Source organism: Rhinopithecus bieti, unplaced genomic scaffold (assembly GCF_001698545.2).
Source record: "Rhinopithecus bieti isolate Rb0 unplaced genomic scaffold, ASM169854v2 scaffold_5478, whole genome shotgun sequence".
Lineage (NCBI taxonomy): Eukaryota > Metazoa > Chordata > Mammalia > Primates > Cercopithecidae > Rhinopithecus > Rhinopithecus bieti.
Genome location: NW_016805008.1, coordinates 1914717 through 1940458, shown reverse-complemented (window position 1 = coordinate 1940458; position 25742 = coordinate 1914717). Strand labels below are relative to the sequence as shown.

The window sequence follows — 25742 nt, the reverse complement described above, 5'->3', positions numbered from 1 at the left end:
TAGCCAGGATGGTCTCGATCTCCTGACCTCATGATCCGCCCGTCTCGGCCTCCCAGAGTGCTGGGATTACAGGCTTGAGCCACCGCGCCCGGCCGGGATTTTTTATATATAAGATCATTTGTTTGAAAAAAGGGACAATCTGACTCCCTTCTTTCCAATTTGGATGTCTTTTATTTCTTTCTCTTGCCTAACTGCTCTGGCTAGGATTTCTAGTACTATTTTTATTAGAAATAAAGTGGGCATCCTTGTCTTGTTTCAGATCTCAGAGGAAACACTTTTAACCTCTTCCCATTTAGTATAATGTTAGCTGTGGGTGTGTCATATATAGCCTTTATTGTGTTGAGGTATGTACCTCCTCTACCTAATTTTTTGAGCGTTTTAATCATAAAGTGATGTTGAATTTTGTCAAATGTTTTTTCTGCATCTATTGAAATGATCATATGGTTTTTGTCTTTCTTTCTGTTGATATGATGTATCATATTTACTGATTTGTGTATTTTAAATAACCGTTGCATGATCTTTTTAATGGTACTAACACTTCTTTGAGGATTAAACAGCCAAGTTACAAAAATCAAGATACAATGAAACACATAGAATTACTGAGTTAAACTGGGAACAATCCACTTTCACAGAATTTTCTACTATGTAAGTCTGATGACCACTCCTTAGAATACTAGTATCCCAGAAATAGATGGGTCTTGAGTGATCAGATCATCCAGTACAATTTCCTAATTTATTGATGGGAAAGCAAAAGTCCAGAAGAGCTGATCTTCCCAAGATCAACATAGCTCTTCACAAAGTTAGGATCTGAACCCAGACCTCATTAGTGTACTTCCATTGTATGTACCATCTCAGTTTACAGCAAATAGCGCTGTAATGTTTCTAGCTGCTCTTCTCCCAAACTCTCTCCTTTAATGTTCAGTGGTCACCAATGCTTGTACTTTAACACAACTGTTAGCTTAATCAAGCACAGCAATGACCCTAATGCGGAAGCACAAAAGATACAGGTGAACCCCTCAGAATGTTAGCAAAGGATGCTTATAAATTACCACACAGCCTAACTGCCAGTGGGTTTTTGTACTTAACTAAACCTGGGTAAGACACGTCAGACATAAGAAAGTCTCCAAAGGGATAAAAAGATCTGGAGGGTCTGGAGGTCAAGGTTTGACTATGTTTGTCAGACACAGAGTATCACTTGCATCAGACAGCCAAGGCTTATACTGGTCTGCTTCCAGGAAACTCCAAACAACAGCTCTGTATGTAGCTTCACAGTCTGTGGACCCATTTTATAGTTAAGAGCCATGGAAGAGTTTAACTACAATCTAAGGACAGTATTTTGAATATGTGCAGAAGGTACAGTGTTTTTAGATATCCTACAAAAAAATATGTGTTACTATAGGAAATCTTTGGAATTTCTCTGGAACACATTCCTTATCAGAGTAGTTGGGTATGATGATGATCCAAGCCTAGAATAATAATGTTCATAATCCACTGTTCCTATAGAAACTGAATTAACCAAAAATATAAAAGGCAATACTATCATTCTAAACTAAAGCCCATGGTATATATCCCATAATTCTTTTAGTTATAGATCCTGCTTTTGAAACAGTATCCATACAAATGATATAATTTTTAAATTCTTTGTTATATTCAACCATGAGGAGAAATAACATTTTTACATTTCTATTATAAGCAGGAGTGGTGATATCAAAGCCATCTGTCCCCAAATATCTTACATTTTTCCTCTCTTCCTACCACCAGATCTCTTAGAATAATACAAATTATCATCTAATGACACCTTCTTAAAAGGTCTTTTGGACAGTCGTGTGAATTTACTGAGTTAGGGTACTATGTTTCCCAAAAATACAGTATGGGGATTAGTTTATCTGATTAAGATCCACTTGTCCCTAACAACAAGCAGAGAAGGGGCAGAAGTGAAAGCTGTCCTTGCTGTTGAAGGTAGAATAGAATATAAGACTTCACAAAAACAAAGTCTGAAGTAGAAATGCAGAGGTGAGGTCCAGCTGTACAGGGTATTACATTGAGATGTTTCAGTCATCTTGTGCAGTGGTCCCCAATCTTTTTGGCACCAGGGACTGGTTTCATGGAAGATAATTTTTTCATGAACCAGGGAGTAGAGATGGTTTTGGGAGAATTCAAGCACATTACATTTATTGTGCACTTTATTTCCAGTATCATTACATTGTAATATATAATAAAATAATTATATAATTCACTACAATGTAGAATAAGTGGGAGCCCCAAGCTTGTTTTTCTGCAACTAGATAGTCCCATCTGGGGATGATGGGAGACAGTGACAGATCATCAGGCATTAGATTCTCACAAGGAGCATACAACCTAGATCCTTGACATGCATAGTTCACAATATGGTTCATACTCCTGTGAGAATCTAGTGCTGCAGCTGATCTGACAGGATGCGGAGCTCAGATGGTATTGTGAGCAATGGGGAGCAGCTGTACATAAAGTTTTGCTTGTTTATCCACTGCTCACCTCCTGCTGTGCACTGGTCCATGGCCCAGAGGTTGGGGACCTCTGATCTAGTGGTAACATGAGGACACTGGGAAGACTGAGTATTCATCATTTAGCTTCCACAAGGTAGGTGAAATAGGATGAATGAGAAAATATTACTCTATGTATATCAAATGCTTCACTAAAATCCAGTGATATAACCTATTGTACAGGCCTCACCCATCTAATTATTTCATCTGGTGACTCGAAGGTATGGTCTTAATTACAACTGATACTCACAATATGCCCCTATTCCATTTTGAACACACATTAAACATACTGTATATTCAGTGTTTCACAGCCCTTACCATTTGTCAAAATGAAAAGGGCAATTATTCAAAATGTTGTATTTCTTACCAGTATCTCAGGACTGGGTGGTGGAGGAGGAAGCTGGACTGGAGGCAAGGTACTCAAGGCAAATCCTTGCTTTACTTTGTTTATTTGTTCATTGTACTGTGTCTGGTAGAAGAAGACTAAAAATACTTTAGACAACAACCAACTTTAAAGAGACAGCATATGGGAATATCTGATGTAGTTTTGAATAATACAACGTAAAAGAGTGGTTCCCAACCTGTCAGAAATAATATAAAAACAGGTTCTGACTAAAAAAAAAAATTCTACAGACCATCCCCACATGTAAACAGTTGTATTTTTAAGAGTCATTATTGGTTAATAAGAAAACAGAGACGGCCGGGCGCGGTGGCCTCAAGCCTGTAATCCCAGCACTTTGGAGCCGAGACAGCGGATCACGGAGGTCAGGAATCGAGAACCATCCTGGCTAACAACAGTGAAACCCCCGTCACTACTAAAAAAATACAAAAAAAACTAGCCGGGCAGAGGTGGCAGGACGGCCTGTAGTCCAGCTATCTCGGAGGCCTTGAGGCGGGAGAATGGCGTAAACCCTGGGAGGTCCCGGACTTGCAGTGAGCTGAGATCGGCCACTGGCACTAACCCAGCCTGGGCCACCAGAGTTGAAACTCGCGTCTTCAAAAAAAAAAAAAAAAAAAAAAAACAGAAACAGAGAGCAACGATAATTCCACAGATCGCTTGTGATAATTCCCTCAGTGTTTCCCAAAAATTTTCAGCTTTAAAATAGAACCACTGACATAAATCGACAAAAAAGAGACATAAAGATCAAGAAGCATAAATATTAATACTGCTAAAAAAATAGAAGAAAAAATGTATTGTAAGCCAAGCAGTTAAACTACTTGCAGAATGTTCATTTTAAAACTGAAGGAAAAATTTCAGAGATTACTTACTAAATTCTACATTGTGTTTATCTCACAATCTGTAACTCTAGCTTGCTCTAGCTCCATGTACATTTTATTCTCTTGCATTCTGACAAAAACTCCCACCTGGAAGTTTAACAACACGTTTTCAACATTTTTTGGCATTGTCCCCACTTTTGCTTACCACATTATTTTGTAAAGAACCCATAAGAACTGGGAAAGAAAGTCTTATAAAACAAAACATTTAGAAACTTCTACATGGAGGACATGTGCTTGGAAGAAAACATGGGGCAGGTCTTTTGAGGCCAAAATTTTGAATAAACCCAACAGAAACCCTAAGCATCACTAAAGACTGAGTAGGAAAGAGTTTGGAGAGAAACAGTGAAAACCCCCAAGGGAGCTGGACAAATATGCAGTTGCTTTTGGCACTTCACAATTGAATGGCAAGGATTTTTTGTTTTTTTGTTTTTTTTGCTGACAGTGTTGTGAAATCACAAAAAAATCAACATTATATATCGACCTTAGTATATAAATATAAAAAGAGTCGAAAATAAAATCAATTAATAAATAGTCAGTGGATTATCTCTTTAGATTATCTGTAGCATGGTCCTCCTACACCAGTACTTAGGAATTTACGATTTTGCATTATGGAATAATTACATAAAAAGTTAGACTGAAAACAAATACAGGCCTACTTGATTTTCCTTTTAATTCTGTAAACACATTATTACTCAGACTGCATTAAAACATTTAGCTTTTATTCCAAATTTTCTTTTAGAGACAGAGTCTCACTCTGTAGTCCAGGCTGTAGTGCAGTGGCATGATCATAGTTCACCACAACCTTGAGCACCTGGCTCAAGTGATCCTCTCGCCTTGGCTCCCAAAATGCTGGGATTACAGGCATGAGCCACTGTGCCTGGCCAAAACATTTAGTTTTGATTGGGGCACTGTTAGCTTTGAAATTCTAGGAAAGCTAGGTGTGAGGGCACAATTTTTGAGTTTATTATTTTCTTGACTAAGGATATGAAAGACTACATGTGTGAATCTAGGATGTTATCTACAACCAACCACAAGGAAGTAATCTCAAAGTGAAGGCATAAACTTTAATAACTAAAATGGAAAATATGTTCTTCTTTAATTTTTTCTACTAATATGTTTTCTAACTTTACATCATCTATAACATTAAGCCAATTTTCTCTAAATATACTTCAGGACTTACCCTGAGGAATGCAATCTTGTTTCTAACATCTGCCACAATGGCATTCCAACTGTCTACCGCAGCCTTTAATTGAAGTGATTCTAGGTTGCTGTTGTAGAAAAGGAGACACAAAAGAAAGTTCTTTCTTTTTATAACACTGAGGTTTCCAAACATGTCTATCATGCTTTCTAGCATATATGTCAACAAAAAACAAAACTACCCCCATCACCAACAATTACTTCAAATGGGCATAAAGAGGTATGGACAGGTGTGTTACTAAAATAACAAAACAGTAATAAAAAAATTCATTTTCAAGAGCAAATATAATTGATGCTTCCAGAACAAGTTTTTTTTTTCTATCTTGATGATGTATTTTTAGTACATATTATAAAACCTTTGTAAGGAATCTTTACAATGAAGCAGGAAAGGCTTAGTAATCTAATACAGTGGAGTTCTCTAAAATGTTGACCCACGTTGGAAGCAAGTTTTGGACTATCTTCACATTCACTCTGACATGAAAAAGCCATGGTTGGCCTATATGGCTCCTTTGCAAATTAGAAAAAGATACTGTCTCTGGGAGGATAAATTAGAAATACCCTCTCTATGAGGATAAATGAGGTTGCTGCCTTTATACAGTACATAAATTGCACAAACAATAGTTTTATCAACTCATGCCTACCAAATGACTTAACAAAGGTAGGAACAACTTTGAAGTCGTTAGGGTCTATTATCTCTAGAAAAAATATTTCATATGGCCTTTTAAAAGGTTTTATCCATTATAACATCCCACGCCAGTATCACCCAGCCCAACAATTTTATAAGAGCTGAACAAGTTATCACTAGGATAATCTCATACAAAGAAGTTCCATAATATCCTAATGTATAGAGCACTCTTTCTGCTTCTAGCAAGCAAAAATAGATCATTTACAACAGTACTTCCCTGAGTGCACATCAGTATATCCTGATAATCTTGTGAAACATCAAAGACTCTGATTCTTTAGAATGAAAGAACAATGCTGATTATTAAAATAATAATCATTTAAAAATAATGATGCCTGGGTCCCAGAGATTCTAATTTAATTAATTCTTTAAGTTTGGTGTACCCCATGAAATTATACATTCAAGGAGAGTTTCATGCAACCTGTTCAATATTTGAAAATTACTCTATAATTACTATAAAAGCATAGCAGAAGAGTACCCTTAACATACGATTTAGGTGTTAATACTGATGTTTCCCTCAACATATTCCCTAGGTGTTTAAAATCAGGTATTATAAAGGAAAACAATTAGAAAAAAAGTCTTCCAATTAGAATCTACCTTGTTTCATAAGTATCTGGTGTTCTTGTATGTCTCTGAGACTTTCGATCTACTTCACTACAGAGAAAGGGAAAAAATCTTTCAGCAGCTACTATTGTACATAGTACTCAGTAGACTTTTCAGTGCTTCAGCAGAAGCAGCCAAGTACAAGCATCAAAGTAACTAAACGACTTTTGAGGTTTAACAACAACAACAACAACAGCTTCTGGTAAAAGGAATTTCAGGGGGGAAAAACGAAACAAAACAAAACAAAACAAAAAAACCCACAAGAGCTTCTTTAAGAACTCCGATGTCACATATGTAAAACATATCACAGATTACATTCAACCATGGAGACACTTACTAACATCTCTAAAATTAATATGCATTAAGGAAGAGGGAAAGATTACCTTGCTGCCATGTGAGTCACCCTGGCAAGCTGATTGAGACATTCCTTTTCAGTCTGCTCTAGATGAAGCAAACCAAAATCCCTACGACACTGTAAGAAATACACCTACAGGTTTTTGAGAGAAAGAGAAAGAAGTTGAAGGTGTGCTTGTAAAGGAGCATTCTCTTCTCAATCATCTCAAGTAAATTTAAAGCTATTTCTCAATTTCTTCCAATAGCATCTAGGTTCCTTGACCATTCAAGATACATCACAAAAGCTTTTAAATCAATGCCACCTATGCAATTCTAATTTCCTTATTTAATGGTTACTAGGTGGTAAACATTCTAGAGCACGGCTTTTCAAATGTGCACTCATACTGGAATCATCTCAGAAACTTTCAAAAATGATGCCTTTGTCCCAGATATTCTAATCTGATTGATACTGAGTATAGCTTGGGCATTGGCATTTTTAAAAGCTGTCTGGTAATTCTAACATGCAGCAGTTTGAGAACACTCCTGCTATCTATTTTTTTGGTCATTGATGAAGAGGTAATAATAAGATCATACAGAAAGATACAAATGGGCTTGGGAGATTACGTAGTTCAGTGTCTCTCCCGCAGCAGGAATCCTTTCCATATCACTACTTGTATTCATTTAGCTTCTGTTTTTTACTACTAAACACTCAGTATTCACTAAAATACACTGTTGGACAGTATATACTAAGTATTAGAAAGTTCTTTCTTTCTAAAATTAATAATAGAAGCACAAAGAAACTTACTGATTAAAACAATAAAAAACACTGTATACAAACTTGAGCTTTTAAAGTAATCTGAACTTTTCTTTTGTTAAAGCTAATATCCCAACAGTATTCTTCATGGATTTTGGTTCAGATACTACTTCTTGGTTGCTGACTTCCAGGATCCCAAGTACTCTGCTAGAGAATAGAGCTTACCCATGACAGAGGTGGAAAGTTTGTAGTGCTTTTAATGTCAGTGAGCTCTCCAAAAATGTGAATCTTATTGTGTATCAAGTTTTGTTATGTATATATAAAAATTACATACACATATACAATCATATTTCTTTTGAGAGACCCTAGTTGTGTGGTGTTCTAACTTAGAAAATTTGGGTAACTTTACCGCAGTCTGAAAAGTTGGGTTTTCATATCCAGGTGTATGATGTGTATTTATTTTTGTATGTATTTTTGTAAGATCTATATCGGAAGTAGCAAACAAAGAAGATATTGTGGCAGCAATAAAATGTTATTATTAGAAGTTTGGCTTAGTGACTTGGCTTCATGAGAATTTCCCCAAGATGTCTGTATTTGCTATACATACTGTAATAGACCAATTTCTTCAAGTCATTGGGGGAAAACAACATAAGATCATCAAAACTGTAGTATTCACACATGATATGCCAATGAGTCAAAAAAGCACAAGACTTTGAGCTGTATTTTCCTGGCTGATACTAAGATGTCTTATTTCTGTTTATACAAAAAACAATCTTTTAAAAATTCTTTAGTATGATGGTATTCAGGTAAAACTTTTCCCCTCACCCCAAACCCCTGTCCCCGTTTTGTTTTGTTTTTACCTCCGCTGTTAAAGCTCTGCTAGTTTCTGCATTCAGTTTGCTTATGTATGTTTTCATTGTGCTTTCCAGATTATGTTTTTCCACTTCCCACTGAGATCTGAAATACATGATCATTAAAGACTCTGCAATATTACATCAAGCACAGCCTTCTTCATCTAATTCAGGAGGAAAAAAGATAAGTTATACAATCAGTAGGAACTTATTTCTTGGAGAAGTATATGTAGCACATAGAAACAAGAGAGGATATTGTTCAATCCCTACTGTTATTCTTTACTATCAAGAGTATAGAAGTTTTAAAGCTATCAGGGTAGAGGTTATGATTCAAAACTTGGCTCTGAAATCAAGTTGTCTGAGGATGAATCTTAGCTCCACAACTTATTAAATGTAAAACCCCTGGGCAAGTGCAATGAACTGAATGTTTGTGTACCCCCAAAACTCATATGTAGAATCTTAACCCCCAAAGTGATGGTATTAGGAGGTGGTGTCTTTGGGAGATGATCAGTCATGAGGGCGGAACTCTAACGAATGGAATTAATGCCCTTTTAAAAAAGGCTTGAGAGAGCTCCCTTGCCTGCCTTCTGCTATGTGAAGTTACAGTGGGAAGACGGCTGTCTGTGAGGAAGTGGATCCTCACCAGATACCAAATAGGCTGCTACCTTGATCTTGGACTTCCCAGCTTCCAGAACTGTGAGAGATACAATTCTATTTTTATAAGCCACCCAATCAATGGTACTTTGATAGAACAGTTCAACCTAAGACAGCAAGCTATTTAATTTCTCTATACCTCAGTTTCCTCACATGTAAAAATCAGGAAAATGGAAAAAATGGTACTACTTACCTTAAAGAGCTGTTGTGAAAACTAATTCAGATAATATAAAGCACTTTGTGTTTGGCATATAATAAGCACCAAATAAATGTTAGCTATTATCTTGATTAATAAGTTCTACATAAAATTTCTATAAGCTTTTTTGTATCTCAACGATAGTAAACACACAGGTTTTTATTATACCTATCATTAAGTGAAGTCACTGCATTAAAATATTTGACTGGTTATTTCAGTGCTCACATTCAACATTTTTGAATGAAAGCAAACCCTATAGTTTGAGAGGGAAGGAGGGAGATGATGGTAAAGACATTGTTTATGAAGGACGTTAGGGAAATGGTTACCTATGAGGTTCCTTTTTTTTCTATCCCATCTCAGTTTCTTACACTTGAGTCCCAGAATTCTATAAACATACAAACCAAATTCTAAATTTAAAGAAAACAATTAATTGAAAATACAGCATTATAATAGAGACTGTCACAAAGGCTGTCCTTGAGGTTTTATTATTAGAAACACTTGGATACTTGAGGACCTAACAAACATTGATGAGAAACTTGGTAACAGTATATTATAAATATCACTAAGGTTAGACTTTTTTGAGGAGAAAAAAATAAAATATTCAAGCAGATATATTAACACAAAAGGAATTAATTATTATACCATTAAATATCATGTGAAATTTGCCTAAAAGAAAAAAATTACAAATTGGACTTCATCAAATTAAGTTTTGTGCTTTAAATGACATCAAGAAAATGAAAAGGTAACACACAGAATAAGAGTATTTGAAAATCATGTATCTGATAAGGGACTTCTATCTGATAAGGGACAAGAACTCTTACAACTCAACAATAAAAAGACAATCTAATTTTTTAAATGGGCAAAGGATTTGAATAGACATTTCTCCAAGAAGATACATAACTGGTCAATAAGCACATGAAAAGATGCTCAACATAATTAATCAGTGGGAAAATGCAAATCAAAACCACATTTATATACTACTTCACACATAATACAATGGTAAAATAAAGATGTAATCTAACATGTGTAAGAAATGTTGATCAGAATGTGGAGAAATTGAAACCCTCATACACTGTTTATAGGATTATAAAATGGTGCAGCTACTTGGAAAACAGTTTGGCAATTCCTCAAAAAGTTAAACATAAAGTTTACTGATCACCAAGCAATTCTACTCCTTGGTACATACCCAAGAAATACAAAACCATGTTCATAAATCTGTATGTACATATTGATAACAGTATTCATAATAGCCAAACAATGGAAACAAGCCAAATGTCCATCAACTGATGAAAAATAAGATATAGCCAAGGAATGGAATATTATGTATCCATAAAAAGGTATGAGTAATGATACATGCTACAACATGGATGAATTTTGAAAATATGGTAAGTGAAAAATGTTACTCACAAGAGGCTACATATTATGTGATCCAATTTATATGAAATGCTCAGAAGAGGCAAATCCACACAGACAGAAAATAAATTAGTGGTTGCCAGAAGCTGGAGGAGGGGAGAACAGGGAATGACATCTAATGGGCTTCTTTTTTGGGGTGACAAAAATGTTCTGGAAATAGATAGTGGTGATGACTGTAAACCTCTGTGAATATTCTAAATCAACAAATTGTGTATTTTAACAGAGATAATTTTATGCTATATGAAATGGATTTCAAAAAGGTGTTATTAAAAAAATTACCCACAGGCAAAACAGATGAATAAGAATAAAACTTGGCCAGTTTCATAAAGCAGCCACATCTAATAGTATTGATTGGGGTAACTCTTAAGGTCTAGTCTCTGGCAGTAGTTTGTTCTGGGACTGTACCGCTGCTGATACAGATTCTTCTAGCAGTTTTCTAGAGTCAAAGCTAAAGTGACCATACCTCCCTACTTGCCTAAGATACTCCCAGTTTACACCTTTTGTCCCAGTGTATTATTAATACTGTTCAATATCAGTCTCAAAAGTATGCCAGTTTGAAAGATAAGTAACATCGATATGCCAGTCAGAAAGTGTTGAGTGAAATACAGTTTCAGAGAGAGTGCACCCAAAGAAAAAGCTAAATTTGTACCTTTTCATAGAAAGTTGCTCTTTAAGGTTCTTGATTTCATTATCTTTAGCATGGATTTGACGCTGTAATCTATGCAAACAAGCAAGAAAGTCAAAAGATGTTAGAAATTATTTGTCGTTAACACAGTCAGAACAGCTCTAACTACAGCTGTGGAGGAGACAAAGTATGTCCATTTGGTGCCACAAATCTTGAGCCTGAATACAACTGAACTCCTAGAACTGGTCCTTTTAAAATGTATCTTGTTTCTGATGTCTGATTTGCTGACTTCCCAAAGAGAGGGGAACTAAGTTCTAATTCAGTAAATTAGAAAGCAAAAGAGAAGTGTTATCTTGCATCCCAAACACAGTGACTTGGCAAAATGTCTTTAGCTCTTCATGCTTCAGCTTACCTACTAGAAAACAAGAGATGGTATCTTCTAATTTTCTAAGCTTGTTGTGAGATTGAGAACTTTAAGTTCCTTAAAGTGGTATTATATCAAGTCATGCAAATTATGAAAGATTTAAGGTCTAAAGGAAATCAAACCTTAAGTATTGAAGTGATGAGGCTATGTATAAATGCAAATTTTAATTAAAACTATGAATTATCACCTGGGGGTCACTCACATGATCTTATCATGGAAAGAATGGGTAAAAATTTTGTATAAATCAGAATCTATAGCCTGTGATCAGCTTCAAAATTAATATGTAAGAAACTAAGAGAAACGCAAATACTTTTTGGTTGACATATATTCACATACCGTTTCTGATGTTCCTCCCTTATGCTGCTGTATTTCTTTTCACAACCAAGCTTTTACATAAACCTAGTAATTAACTTCAATATGAAAAGATTTTTAATAAAAGCACATTTCTCTTTAAGTCTCTAATATATTTAAACTCAGGATAAATAGAAGAATTTTGGTTAATATAAATTATTGGAATAATAAGTCTTTGAAATGACGACTTTAATGTTGGATGGACTGCTCACTACTAGATTTCAGAGACTACCCATTCACCTTTACTCTAAGCTTCTTAGAAGACTTAGAGACTTATAGTTAATGCTCTGTTAGTCTGAGAATGCAGTGAAAAGAAACCAGGTCTCTTTCTGTACAAAAGAGGTCATGTTCTCAAGCGAAATATTAAGAAATACAAGCTTTGTTAGTGTAATATATAGGAATATGTTAACAGAGTTGAAAAGCAGTTAAAATTTGTAAGACTGACATCTCGTTTGCCTTTGTATACTTCCATTACTTCAATATTCTACCCAACTCTAGTTTAGAGTTGGCAATAATAGTTGACATAACGAGTGGGGAATTCAGAACACCTAGACTCTTAAATAATAGAGGATAAGGTAGGCATAGTTCTTACTATCCAGCTCAGATAAGAGCCAGCTACATATGTTCAGGCAGTCTTAACTTCTCAGTCTTTTTCTCATGTTTAATATAACAGGATAAAATTACTAGATTTTCTTTCTAAAAAATCTAAAGTTCTCAAGTTAACTCTAGCTGATTATCAAGTTTTATTACAGACTGTTGACAGCAGTTTCTTGACATGATTAACTGCTTATTGCAGTTTATCCAAAGTCACTTCTATAAAATTTTCTTTAACACTTCAACTATCATCAACAAATATTTGCCAAACGTTTACTGCACACATTAAATTGAATTAGGCCAAAAAAAACCACACTATTTTTGCTTTTTAATCTCCATATTCTAAGATGAAAAAAGTCAACATTTACAATTAAAGAATATTTATATTTTATCACATACTCTTGGGCAATGTTCAGATGAATTAAACGAAGAAAATGTTCAAAAGCTTATCTGAGAACACAGAGTAGTCATTATGTCCATTCTGCCTTGATGCCCTGTCTTTTCTTCCATCTCATCCCACCTAACCCTCAATGCCTAGGTTCAGCACTGTGTCTTTAATAGAGTTCTTCACGGAAAGAAGTTCCTGATCACAACAATCAAAAGTATTCTCTCTACCCTACAAAACTTCCACTAAGTATACTCTTGTTTGACAGTTATTCATTATTTTTTAAAACAGTTAAACTTTTTATTTTGAGATAATTGTAAGTTCACATGCAGGTACAAGAAATAATACACAAAGAACCCATGAATCCTTTCTCCGATTTCTCCCAATGGTAAAATCTTGCAAAACTACTGTATAATACCCTAACCAGAATATTGATGGTGATACAGTCGAGATACTGAACCATTCTATCACCACAGGGATCTTTCATTTTGCCCTTTTAAAGCCACAACCACCTCCCTTCCACTCTCATCCCCTTCTTATAACCTTGGAACCACGAATCTGTTTTCCATTTTTATAATTTTGTCGTTTCAGCAAATAGAAACGTATATAAGCTTTTGGAACTGGCTTTTTTCATTCAGTATAATTCTCTGATGTCTGCAGTGTTTGTAGTATTTGCAGTGATATCACTGTTTCATTCTGGATGGTAGTAATTTATGTCTTTTCTCTTATGTTGTCAGTCTTGCTAGAGGTTTGTCAATTTTATTGACCTTTTCAAAGATACAGCTTTTTGTTTCATGGATTTTCTCTACTATTTTTCTTTTTCCAACTCAGTCTTTCTTAGTTTCTTTCTTTTTTTTTTTTTGAAATGGGGCCTTGCTATGTTGCCCATGCTGAACTGTAACTCCTGGGTTCAAGCAATCCTCCCATCTCAGCCTCTCAAGTAGCTGGGACTACAGGTGTGTACCACTGCATCCTGCTTCCGTTATTTCTAATCTTTGTAATTTATTTCCTCCTGCAAGCTTTGAGTCTATTTTGGTTTTCTTTTTCCGGGATCTTGAAGTGAGAGCTTGGATTATCCACTAAAGACTTTTCTCTTTCTAATGTGTATATTTAGTGTTATAACCTTCTCAGTACTGCCTCAGCTGTGTGGCACAAATTTTGACATACTGTATTTTCATATAAATTCAATGTATTTTGTTTCTCTTGAGATCTCTTCTTTGACCCATGGATTATTTAGACATGGGTTGAGTAGTTTCCAGGCCTTTGGAGGTTTCTTGGTATCTCCCTGTTGATGTCTAATTTGACTCCACTGTGACCTGAGAACATGCTTTGTATGATTTCAACTCTTAAATTTGTTGTTGAGGTTTGTTTTATGGCCCAGAATATTGTCTATCTTGGTAGATACATCCTGTGGTCACTTGAAAGTATGTGTATTCTACTGTTATTTGGGGTGTTCTATAAATATCAATTAGGTCCTGCTGGTTGATGGTGGTTATTAAGGTCTTCTATATCCTTGCTGATTTTCTGTTTAGTAGTACTATAAATTGAGAGTGGAGTTTGAAGTGTTCAATTATAATGGTAAGCTTTTCCATTTCTTCTTTCAGTTCTATCAGGTTTTACTTCATGTGTTTTGAGGCTGTTTTTTGCACATATACCTTGAGGTTCTTGTGGACTGATCCTTTTATCATTAGGTAATGTCCCTCTTTGTGTCCAACACTCTTCTTTCTTCTGAAATCCATTTAATCTGATTTTAATATAGCCACTATTACTTTTTTTCATAAATGTCTGCATGATATATCCTTAGCTTTATTCTCATTTAGGTCCCTTTACCCTCCTCACTTTTTGAATATATTGTTGTGTGTCTTCTACATAGAATTCCATGAGATAGTGTTACAATTTTTGCTTCAACCATCAAATATGGTTTAAGAAATTAATAAACAGTAGGAAACTTATTATTTATCTTACTCTTTACTCATTCTGATGGTCTTCTTTCCTTTCTGAAGTTTCAAGCTTCTACTATATATATATTTTTAAAGTTTAGAGACCTTCCTATAGCCATTCTTTAATGGTAGGCTATGTGAATTTGCTAGCAATAAATTCTTATAATTTTCCATCGTCTGAGACTGTTTTTATTTCCTTCTATTCCTACACAATATTTTTGCTAAATACAGGATTCATGCTTCTGCTCTTTTCTTTCGGTAATTGAATAAACTGCCACTTCTTTCTGGCCTTCATGGTTTCAAATGAAAAATCTGTTGTCATTCAAATTACTGTTCTCATAAGTAATGTTTTTCTCTGCCTGTTTTCAAGTCTTTTCTTTGTCTTTTGTTTTCAGAAGTTAAGTTATGATGTGTCTTAGCATGGATTTGAGTTTTTGCTATTTGGGGTTCACTTAGTTTTTGAATTTGTAAATTTATAAATTTCATCAAATTTAGGAAATTTTCAGTATTTCTTTGAATACTTTTTCAGTCTCTCTCTCATTCTGCTCTCTTTTTGAAATTCCAGTGACAAGTATTTTAGCTCTTTTGTTATTGGCTCAAAGGTCCTTTAGACTCTTTTTTTTTCCCCAGTCTATTTTCTCTTTTTTCTTTAGATTGAGTTCATTCTATTCATCTGTCCCCAAGTTCACTGATTCAATCCTCTGTCATCTCCACTTTACTAGTGATTATATGCAGCAAGTTCTAATTTCAATCACTGTATTTTCTAGTATATAATTTCCATTCTTTATTATAACTTATTTCCTTCCTGAGATAGTCTAGGTTTTCATTTGTTTCAAGATTATTCAATTTTGTTGAAGCATTTTTATGATAGTCGCTTTAAAATCTTTGTCAGATAATTCAAATATCTGAATATTAATATTGTCATTTGTTGGTCTTTTGTCTTTCTTGTCTTAATTTCCTGGTTCTTGGTATGATCTATGTTTTCTAATGTAGCCTAGATATTTTGAATATTATGAGACTCTGGGTTCTATTTAATCTTCCTATTTTTAGCAGGCAGTCTCCTGTTGAGATATAATGTAAAAGCCAAGGAGGTGTGTATGCATGGCTTTGCACTGAGGTCTACCAAATGCACCCCAGGAAAAGTGGGCACTGACTCACGCTGCCTCAATGCAGATGAGAGTGTACAAGTTCGGCTCCCCTCCCAGCCCAACTGACACCTTCCCATGAAAGTGGAGCACCAGCTCACACTGCCTTTTTGCCTCCAAGTGGAAAATAAGATCAGCTCCTTGCTGGGCCCTGCTGACATTAGGAAAGGAGTAAGCAAAGGACTGACTTGCAGTACTTTGTTGCTGCAGGGTGGAGGCAGAAGTTCAGCTCCCTGTTGTGCCCTTCTGGCACCAGCTGAGGGAAGGGGGTAAAAGGGAATGCCAACTAGCCCCACAGGTGAAGTCTTAATTCCTAGTGAGAGGGAGTAGGGATGAAGCTAGTATTGACTAGCTTTGTCTCAGACTGGCTTAAGTAACCTTGGTGCTGGGTAGCAGTAGAGGTTCAGCTTTCAGTTGGACCACACTGACACATCCTGGCAGAGGAATTAAAGCACTGTCTCCTTTTCCCCAGTGGAACTTGGAAGTCAGCTGCTTGCTTGGTACTGCCAACACTACCCCAACAGGAAAATACGATTGCTGCTACTTACTTAGGTGGGAGAATCAGCGTGTACTGCCTACTTCCAAGGGGTGGTGTGGGGCCACTGGTGTGTGGCTGCAGTACGGTGGGTATTGTCAAAAAGCCTTTCTATTGTTATAATTTCGTTTTACTGATCCTTTGGCTAGAAGGGACAGGCTTTTCTAGAGTTTTTCTCCCCCTGTGCTTATTAGCAATTCCAGGTTGAAGGCTTCCAAAGTGTCCCGAGATATACGGAAGGCAGAGAGAAAATTTACTGCCAGCTCATTCCTCAAGTCTCAATGTCTTTAGACAGCATGCTTTCTTATTCCATCTTCTAGAGCGTCCCTATGCTTGTCTGTTTCGTTACATCCAGGGTGTTAAAGTTTCAACAAGAAACAGCTGTAAGGAATGGGACTATACATCTTGGTGGACCTGGAAGTCTCTGTTTTATGTAATTTTATCCTTACATGTTAATCTACACTCTTCACTAGATCATAATGAATGTCTCACACATCTTGGTATCTTCTACATGTGGCTTCCATAAGTTTTCTAATATAGTAGGCCCTTGATAAATGTTTGGTGAATGCCCAACACGAAATGTTCATTTTTGTGAAGACATGTGCATCACCTAAAGTGGACTGCTTATAGCCTCAAGCATATAGAGTGAGTGCATAGATCCGTGGTCAAGAGTTGCGGAGGGATATCTTCAGATGGAAGAGAGGCAGCTCATCTGCATTGATGGCATTGCTTTTCTAATCTCTGATATTATATGACATATTTCTGGATTGGTCATCCAGATGAAGCTCTGAATGCTGAAGTATAGTTTCTTTCTTTTTTATTTGGTTTTTGAAACAGAGTTTTACTCTTGTTCCCCAGACTGGAGTGCAATGGCATGATCTCGGCTCACCACAACCCCTGCCTTCTGGGTTCAAGCAATTCTCCTGCCTCAGCCTCCCAAGTAGCTGGGATTACAGGCATGCACCACACCTGGCTAATTTTGTATTTTTAGTAGAGATGGGGTTTCTCCACGTTGGTCAGGCTGGTCTTAAACTCCTAACCTCAAGTGATCCACCCACCTCAGCCTCCCAAAGCGCTGGGATTACAGGCGTGAGCCACCGCGTCCAACATAAAGTACAGTTTCTTAAGTCATCGCAGCCAGCTTCATTTGTCTAAGTTTTCTTAAGTCCTCACAGCCTTCTGAACTTGAAGGATCTCTCTAACTTTAGTCAGGAGAAGTCTGACAATGTTTGTGAGTGAAATTATGTTGTCAGAACTACGGCATCTAGTTCTTCCTGATAACCCCTTCATGTGGTAGATACAATATATGAAAGAAAAATTAAGACCTAAATCTCTGGCAAATATTTCCTCAATTTTGTAAGAAATATCTTGGACTCCCCACTCAGAGACATTCAAAGCACTTGTCTATTCTCCCTATCAGCTTTCTAGAAACTGCAATGGATTTTAAACTAGACTTTTTGGATGGCTGGTGTCTTATGGTATTACTGTTTATTAAAATAATGTGCTACAAACTATGCTACTATTTAAACAAATACAGGTTGGAAGCAGTGATTAGTACAAAAAGAACAAAGCGGGTTACTAATTTTCCCTAAGTCAGTCAGAATTTTGATCTGAAGGCATTTAATACTTTAGGTTTAGGAGAAAAGAGATTGGGGTAAGGGGGGAAAGAGTCTCCCCCAATCAATCAAACAAACATAAAGATTTGTTTTCAATCTCGCAGGCTTAGAATAGAAATGAGAGACCAACATAAAAACACACTCAACTGATTCCTTGGTGTCTTTAAGGAATGTACTCACATACTATAAAGAAACAGCCAATCATTGGTCACATTTTTACAAATTAGAGTCATGACCTGAAAGTTAATTATTTTTCTCATGTAATTCCATTATCTTCACACTTGTTCAGCCAATACATGAAAAGTTTGATATATAGTGTGAGCAGCTGCTTATTTCTCAATCCAGTTGGCAAGACAAAATACGGTTGGTTTTTAAACAAGTGCAGTCTTGTGGTTAGAGTTCCTAATGTGTAGTCACAGTGCCATCTAGCTTACGCAGGGATTAACTATTAAAGATATGGAACAAACCCAGAATTTCCCTTTATCAAAAGATTTATACTTACTTGGAAACCTTATTGATTCCAAAAGCCACTTGTTGATTAAGAGACGCGATAATTTTGTCTTTCTTTTTCATCTGCATTTGGTTTTCTTGCCACCGAAAAGTCACTGTTCTCAACTGTCTTTTGAAATCCTGATCAATAAAAAATATTATTTCAGATAATTACATTCAAGTCAACAGAAATTGAAAGATAAAAGCAAACAAACTAAGTTCTTTTCAAACAGAAAGCACCCGTAAGTTTAATATTTGAAATACTTCTCAATTCCCTCAGATCTAATGGCAAAAATACTTACTTCACACTGATAGTGCAATTTACAAAGCTGCCTTTGACGAGCAAGCCTTTCCTTTTCAGTTTCTCCATAGTCTGTAGTGCCTTTGCCAGCTGAGCCCTATTGAGCAAAGGAAATATGCATGTATTATTTTCCTCTAAAAAAATCACTAATATTTTAGATATCCGAAAGGGATTTCAAGTTGCCATCTAACTCCTTTCACGTTTTTTGTCTCAAGCCAAACACCCAATTTAGATAAACCCACCTCCCCTCAATTACAGCATTTAATAAACAGTACCAATTACTTGTCTGTTGCTGCTACTGCTGGATACCACTACCTGCATGCTTACCATTTCTTTAGCATTTTCTTTGTAATGCTTTTATGTTCTAAGAACAAAATGACGTAGGCAGTCATTATTTTCATTTTAGAGATGATAAAATAGTGAGTAACTTGCCCCAAATCACACAGAAAGTGGAGGAGCCTGCATTCTAAGGCAGTCTTAATTGCCCACACACTTAATTATTACACCGTATCATTTGAGTTTAATGTTCAATTTATCTACTAGATTGTAAATATTATCCACAGATTGTAGAGACTCTGTCTTAGCATAGCTCTTGACACAATACGTAGGTGATGAACAGGTTTTGAATAAATGAATAAACTTTTTTGAAGATATGTGACATTTTAATTCTATCTTTTGAGTTCCCATAGTCTCATGGCTATAGAATGAAAACCAGAGATCCCATATTTAAACTGTAGTGTGATATCCAGAGCTAAGAATATGTCATTTCAGTTAAAATGTACATATTCTAATTAGGAGAAAAAAAGGTAGGACAATTACATGAATGTTGTACTATCAGCCAGGGAATCATTTGCACTAACTGTACCCTTAGACAATGAGTATTCCCACATATGACATACCACTATATTTAAACAGCAGAGCAGGTTATCATTGAATTCTCATTAGTAGGTAAAAAAAATTGTTTTTAAAAAAATTATTTCATTTGCTGTTGAGCACTTAAATCGTGTTCACATGCCTCTTCACATACAGGTACATCATTCCAAGCAGTGACTACTACCAGGAACGGAGCCAGAAAAAAAAATGATTATACATCAATATTTTTTGTAGACGTTTCATGGTAACAATCATACTTAATTTTTAAAAATGAAAGCAGCTTTATATTACAAAATTATTTTTCTCATGACATGTAATCTAGTAGGATTATGCTAGTCTTTTCTTTCCCTTTGTGGTATTTAAAACCTTTGCAAGAAATGCATTTGTAATTAACTTTGCCCTATATTTAAAGCCAGGAAATGGTTTGAGGGCTAAAGTGAAGTTTCCAGCTCCTACGGGTTCTTTGTTTTCTTATTCTATTTTCCTTTATATATCCCTCCTTACCTTTTATGTTTTTCTCTTTCTCCTAACAAACAATATAAACCACTGGGCTTTTCAAAGGGTCTTGCTGTTTAAAGAGTCACTAGTTTAAAAACTCTAGATAACAAATGAATCTAAAAGAAGGCAGGCACCCTCTCTAATCATGCTTACCTGCTCTATCATGTCCAGAATATGCAATTCATCCAGGCTATAGAACTTGTCTTCCATTGCAGAATCCTCTTGAACATCACTTGCATCATCTTTTATAGGTCTACTGACTGAGTGTGGATTTGCTTGTTCTTTCTTCAACTGCTCTTCCTTTTCTACCATATATGGGCTGTAGTGGTGACATAATCAATGTGAGCTTTTACAATTGTATAGCGATTTTCATCTAAGCTATTGCTTCCAAAGAGTATTATACTGGTTTCATAAGATGCTCAGCATTAGAAGGGTTCATGACCAAAGAAAGTTTGGATAGTGTTCATACTGAGTCTTTCTTTTGAAGATTCATAATTAGCATATTTAAAGTAGCACTCAATCAAGGTACCTGTTTAATTCTGTTCATGCCACTGTTTTCAAGAACTATGACACTACAGAGTTCACTTTACAAATTATAACTAGTAACATCAGTTGCTTTAGAAAACAGTACTTTCAGAAATATTGGCAAGCACATCTGCTGTATTATTTTACCATCATAACATTCTTTGTTCCCCCTTAATTTTCTTGACAAGTAGGTTAGTTTAAGCAACTTCAGTGATTAGGTCCAATGTATGTTTAAATAGAGAGTTGAAAACAGCAATATAAAATAGACTGTAAAATGGAGGTTTCTTTTGTAACAGAACTTTTAACAAGAACTACAGTAATAACATGTATTTCAGTAACTACACTACTAACAGAGACCACTTTTAAAAAAATGGAAATACTATATATATATATACAATGGCAATTAACCAATTTCTACACTTTTTTCCTAAAATTTAATTGCATGCTACTGTCCTTTCACTTGGCCTGCTACTTAGTAGCTCTAAATTTCCTTTCTAATCTCTTTGAATGACAACAAGAAATAGGAGTATTTTTACTTAGAGTGTGATATGACTCAATTTAACTAGTGAATAGAAACTCTAAGATACATTATTACTTTTTTAGAACACTTTTGAGATCTGGAGAACAATGAAATCTAATGCTTGTGGAATAATTCATAAAATACTATATAAGCAGTAATTAGGTATTACTGAGGTATTCTAGAGTGACCCAAACATTCTGGAAAGTTCGATGAAATCAATTGCTTGTGTAGACCACTGATTCTCAAACTCAATTACTTTTCTACGCTACCTGAAGAGCTTTTAAAAATTAAATGTTTCCAGGCACACCTACAACTGTAAAAATATAAATGAACTTGTGTTTTTGAAAAGTTCACTAAGATTATTCCTAAATTTTTTAAAGTACACTCAGGCATTGCTTAACAACAAGGATATTTTCTGAGAAATGTGTCATTAAGCGCTTTTGTCGTAACATATCATAGAGTGTTATTACACAAAACTAGATGGTATAGCCTACTACACATATTGCTCCGAGGCTACAAATCTGTTATAGCATATTACTGTACTGAATATGACAGGCAGTTTTAACAAGTATTTCTGTATTTAAACGTATCTAACATAGAAAATTACAGTAAAATACAATATAAAACATAAAATATTGTATACCTGTATAGGGCATTTACCATGAATGGAGCTTGTAGGACTGGACGGTGCTCTGGGTGAGTCAGTGAACGAGTGGTGAGTACTGTATACTACTGTAGACTTTATAATAAACACCATAAACTTAGGCTACACTAAATTTATAAAAAGTAAAGTAATAGCACTACAATGTTATGACAGCTACACCACTACTAGGCAATAGGAATTTTTCAGCTTCATTATAATTTTATGGGACCAACATCATACCTGAGGTCTGTCCTTGATCAAAATGTTGTTATGCAGTACAAAATTATACAGTAACAGCATTGAGATAATATAGGAAAATGTTCATATTTCTAAGATGTAAACTGAAGAATGAAGGGGTGAAATTACAAGGATGTTTGGGATTGAAAACACTTCAGTAGAGAACAAAATGTCAAAGGAAGTATGAAACAAATGTGAAAAACATAGATAATTGTTGAATCAGAGTTATAGGTATATATGTTATTATATATATACCATTCTCTTTACTTTTGTGTATATTTGAAAATTCTCATTTAAAGACAAAGCTTCCTAGATGATCTGATCATTATCCAGATTTGGATCCACTGTGTAAGCAAGATGAGCAAAGTGACTGATGACATTGTTTTATCTTTATTAAGCTATATTTATGGCATTTAGACACAGTCTAAAAACAAAACAAAACTATTGCTCCAGTGGTTCAACTTGTTGCCAAAGAAAGTGAAAACCCATTTTAAATGATGAACTATTTTATATATCAAGTGGATCACATTAATTGAAAATATCAACAACAAGTGATAGCTTTAAAGTTAACAAAATATGTTCTTGCTGCTGTTTTAAAGATATCTTACTTTCTGTCCTCAGAATTCTCCAAAGTCACTACTACTCAATTAACAAACTTTTTGGTAGGAATAATGATCTCTTCATTAGACTGTCTCCATCCCTTCCTTCATCTACTACACTGTTATTAATCATGCACAATACATGCAACATACAGTGATAATTTTGCCATTAAAATGTTTCCATTAAAGGTTCAAAATTCACTGTGAATAACTGGATTAAAAAAATGCAGGTTAAGTCTTAAAACAACAAAGCCAAACTTTTGGTAAAAGGGGTGACTGGGGCATAACAAAACTAGATGGTATAGCCTACTACACACCTAGGCTATATGGCATAACCTATTGCTCCTAGGCTACAAACCTAGGAGTGATGCATCCTTTAAAATAGGTCTTAGTTGAGATGTGGTCTAGACTACAATGTCTAGACTAAAATACAGTCTAACTACAATGTAGACTATATTTTAAAACGCCTCAAGTAGCCTTACAGGAAAATGGTAGGAGGTTCTATTCTTCCAAAGCAAATGATAATTAAACATTAAATGATCATTTAACTTTTTTGTTACTTCCTATAAAAAAGCAGCAACTTATTAATTATTAAGACAAGGAACTATCCTTCTTCTCTTAGAAAACTTCCCAAAGGAAGGAAGCCTGTGTCGTATTAGGAAAGTATGCCTTAAAATACTAAGAAAACTTAAAATTAAATAAACTAATACTTACACCTGGTCTTCTTTCGAGTCTTTATTCTGAAAATAACCTAAGAATTAGTAATCTATATCAACTATATCAAAACAACATAATAGTAATATAATTACATTTAGGTCAGTGTTTCTCAAAAAATTTTTGACCATAACTAAAGAAATATATATCATGATGTCATATGCACTTACACATATACTTTTATACCTAAGTATAAAACTGAAATATAAGTTCCATGAAATAAAACTTATTCATATTGTATGTGATGAACTCTAGTATTTTTTATTCCTATTTATTTTATTTCCTTTTTTTAAAATGGCAGCTGTGATCTACCAAACTGGTCTTATAATCTACTGAGTCTTGAAACATGACTTCAAAATCACTGATTCAGATGAGAGGTGAGTATTGGAGATGTGTTTGTACCTATTGATATACCTTTGGACACAATGTATATAATTCCAATTTATTCCTACACTAACTACAAGGGTTCTTGAAAACCTATATATAAGGAGAAATCAGACGTATACATTAAGAATCTCACAGAAAAAGAAGTGTTAAGATCACATTTGAAAAAAATCTTAAAAGTCCTAAATTTCATGTTCATTAAAATAAAACTATAAAGGCAGCATACCAAATAAAGGTAGTATCGATGGCATTTAACACGCATTAAACTAAGAGTATTACGGTATTAATCTCTACCATCTCTTGCATACAAGAAACTTCAGGGTCTCCTTCTCTATAGATACAATGCTGTATGTACAAATTTGTTTAGCTTTCTTGTCTGTATACTAAGATTTTTGTGTTTCAGCATCTGTCCTTATGCTTAATGTCCAGTAATGTCCAGTACCAATTTGATTCTATGTTTTAGAATTACTGACTCCTGCCTTTGCTCTAGTGTACTTGAATACCTGAGTTGAAAAGACTTTTGATTGTTCACAATAAACACATCTAGCATAATGGATTATTTCTCAAATTCCCTTTTGGCTCTTCCCATGACAACTTTATGCATGAATGTATCAGCCCCGTATGGCTGATACATTCATTGGCATAAAGTGAGATTGGCCAAGGTCACCCAATTTGATGACCTGGATTTATTTCCTGTCATGTTTCCTTTTTCCCAACACTTCATCACAGGTCTTCTATTCTTTTGCCCAACTTAACCCTGAGTGGAGGATGTGAGGATCTTATTAACCCCCAAAAGAGTAATTTATAATTCGGATATATTAGAAGCCAAATACTAAATACTTAACTGAAGAAACGGAACATATAGAGCAGCTACAAAGTTCCTATACATACTAGTTAGAAGTTATCTGTACTGCCCCTCTATTTGCTATACAAATTTTACTTTTCCTTCATATTCTTTCAGAGTCCCTGATAGGTATTTTTAGGATGTAAGTCAGACATATTATGTAATAAAATAAGTAAAAGAGGACACAGTTTCACTCATGGAGACTTTGTCAGCACTGTAGAACACAAGCAAATTTCTACATGCTAGAATTTTTCATGAGAACTTCTAGTTAGAGAGTTTAGTTGATTTTACTTTTTTTTTTTTTGTTTTTGAGATGGAGTCAGTCTCCCTCTGGTTGGCTTCACTTTTTGTAACTGGTTGCTTTGTGCTATAACTAGACAATTCTTTGTGCCTACAATATAGTAACTGATTATTTGAATAAGACTATTCCATATGAAGTAATAATATGCATAAATTTTTAGCATTTCATAGGTCTTAGGAAATTTTTGAGGTCCCACTTTAAAATTTAGGTAAAAGATATAAGATCTCTCTTTTAATGTCCACATTTTATCTTGATAAAATTATCTTATTTCAGAAAGTATTTCAACTTTACTTAATAATATAAATTGAAGAAAACCTTAGGATGTTAAAGAAACAAAAGTTCCTAGATATTTGCTGACATTTAATTTAAAAAATTAATATTACTAGTCACGAATTTTTGAGTGGTGTAATTATATTTATAATAACAAATATATTATTTCTAGTTGTGTTTGTTCCCTTTTTAATTTCAATTTGAAGTAGAAATGGGATTTTAACTAAAATTTGAGAACTTGAGCATTACCATATTTTAATTTTATGGCAGTAAAGGCAAGACACACTATACGCCCTTGCAACTTAGTTTGGTGGTTTGACAGCTGTGAATTTACTTGGACAGTTTTACGTAATATTAGACCCATGACTTACCAATACTTTGGCAAAAATTAAAAATATCATCAAAATAACAAATTAGTTTGTTTTATCAGATAAGAACTGTCTAAAAGT

At 34.8% G+C, this 25742-nt stretch overlaps 1 protein-coding gene across 1 annotated transcript in view; it reads right to left on the bottom strand.

Moving 5' to 3' along the window:
- Positions 1-25742, bottom strand: part of DZIP3 (DAZ interacting zinc finger protein 3) — a 100951-nt gene that overhangs the window by 13628 nt on the left and 61581 nt on the right. The window contains 10 exon segments of the mRNA XM_017870873.1: positions 2887-2988; positions 4978-5065; positions 6663-6766; positions 8227-8323; positions 11130-11198; positions 18598-18725; positions 18887-18982; positions 20410-20575; positions 23495-23520; positions 25014-25032. Of these exon segments, the coding sequence (XP_017726362.1) occupies positions 2887-2988; positions 4978-5065; positions 6663-6766; positions 8227-8323; positions 11130-11198; positions 18598-18725; positions 18887-18982; positions 20410-20575; positions 23495-23520; positions 25014-25032 (895 nt within the window).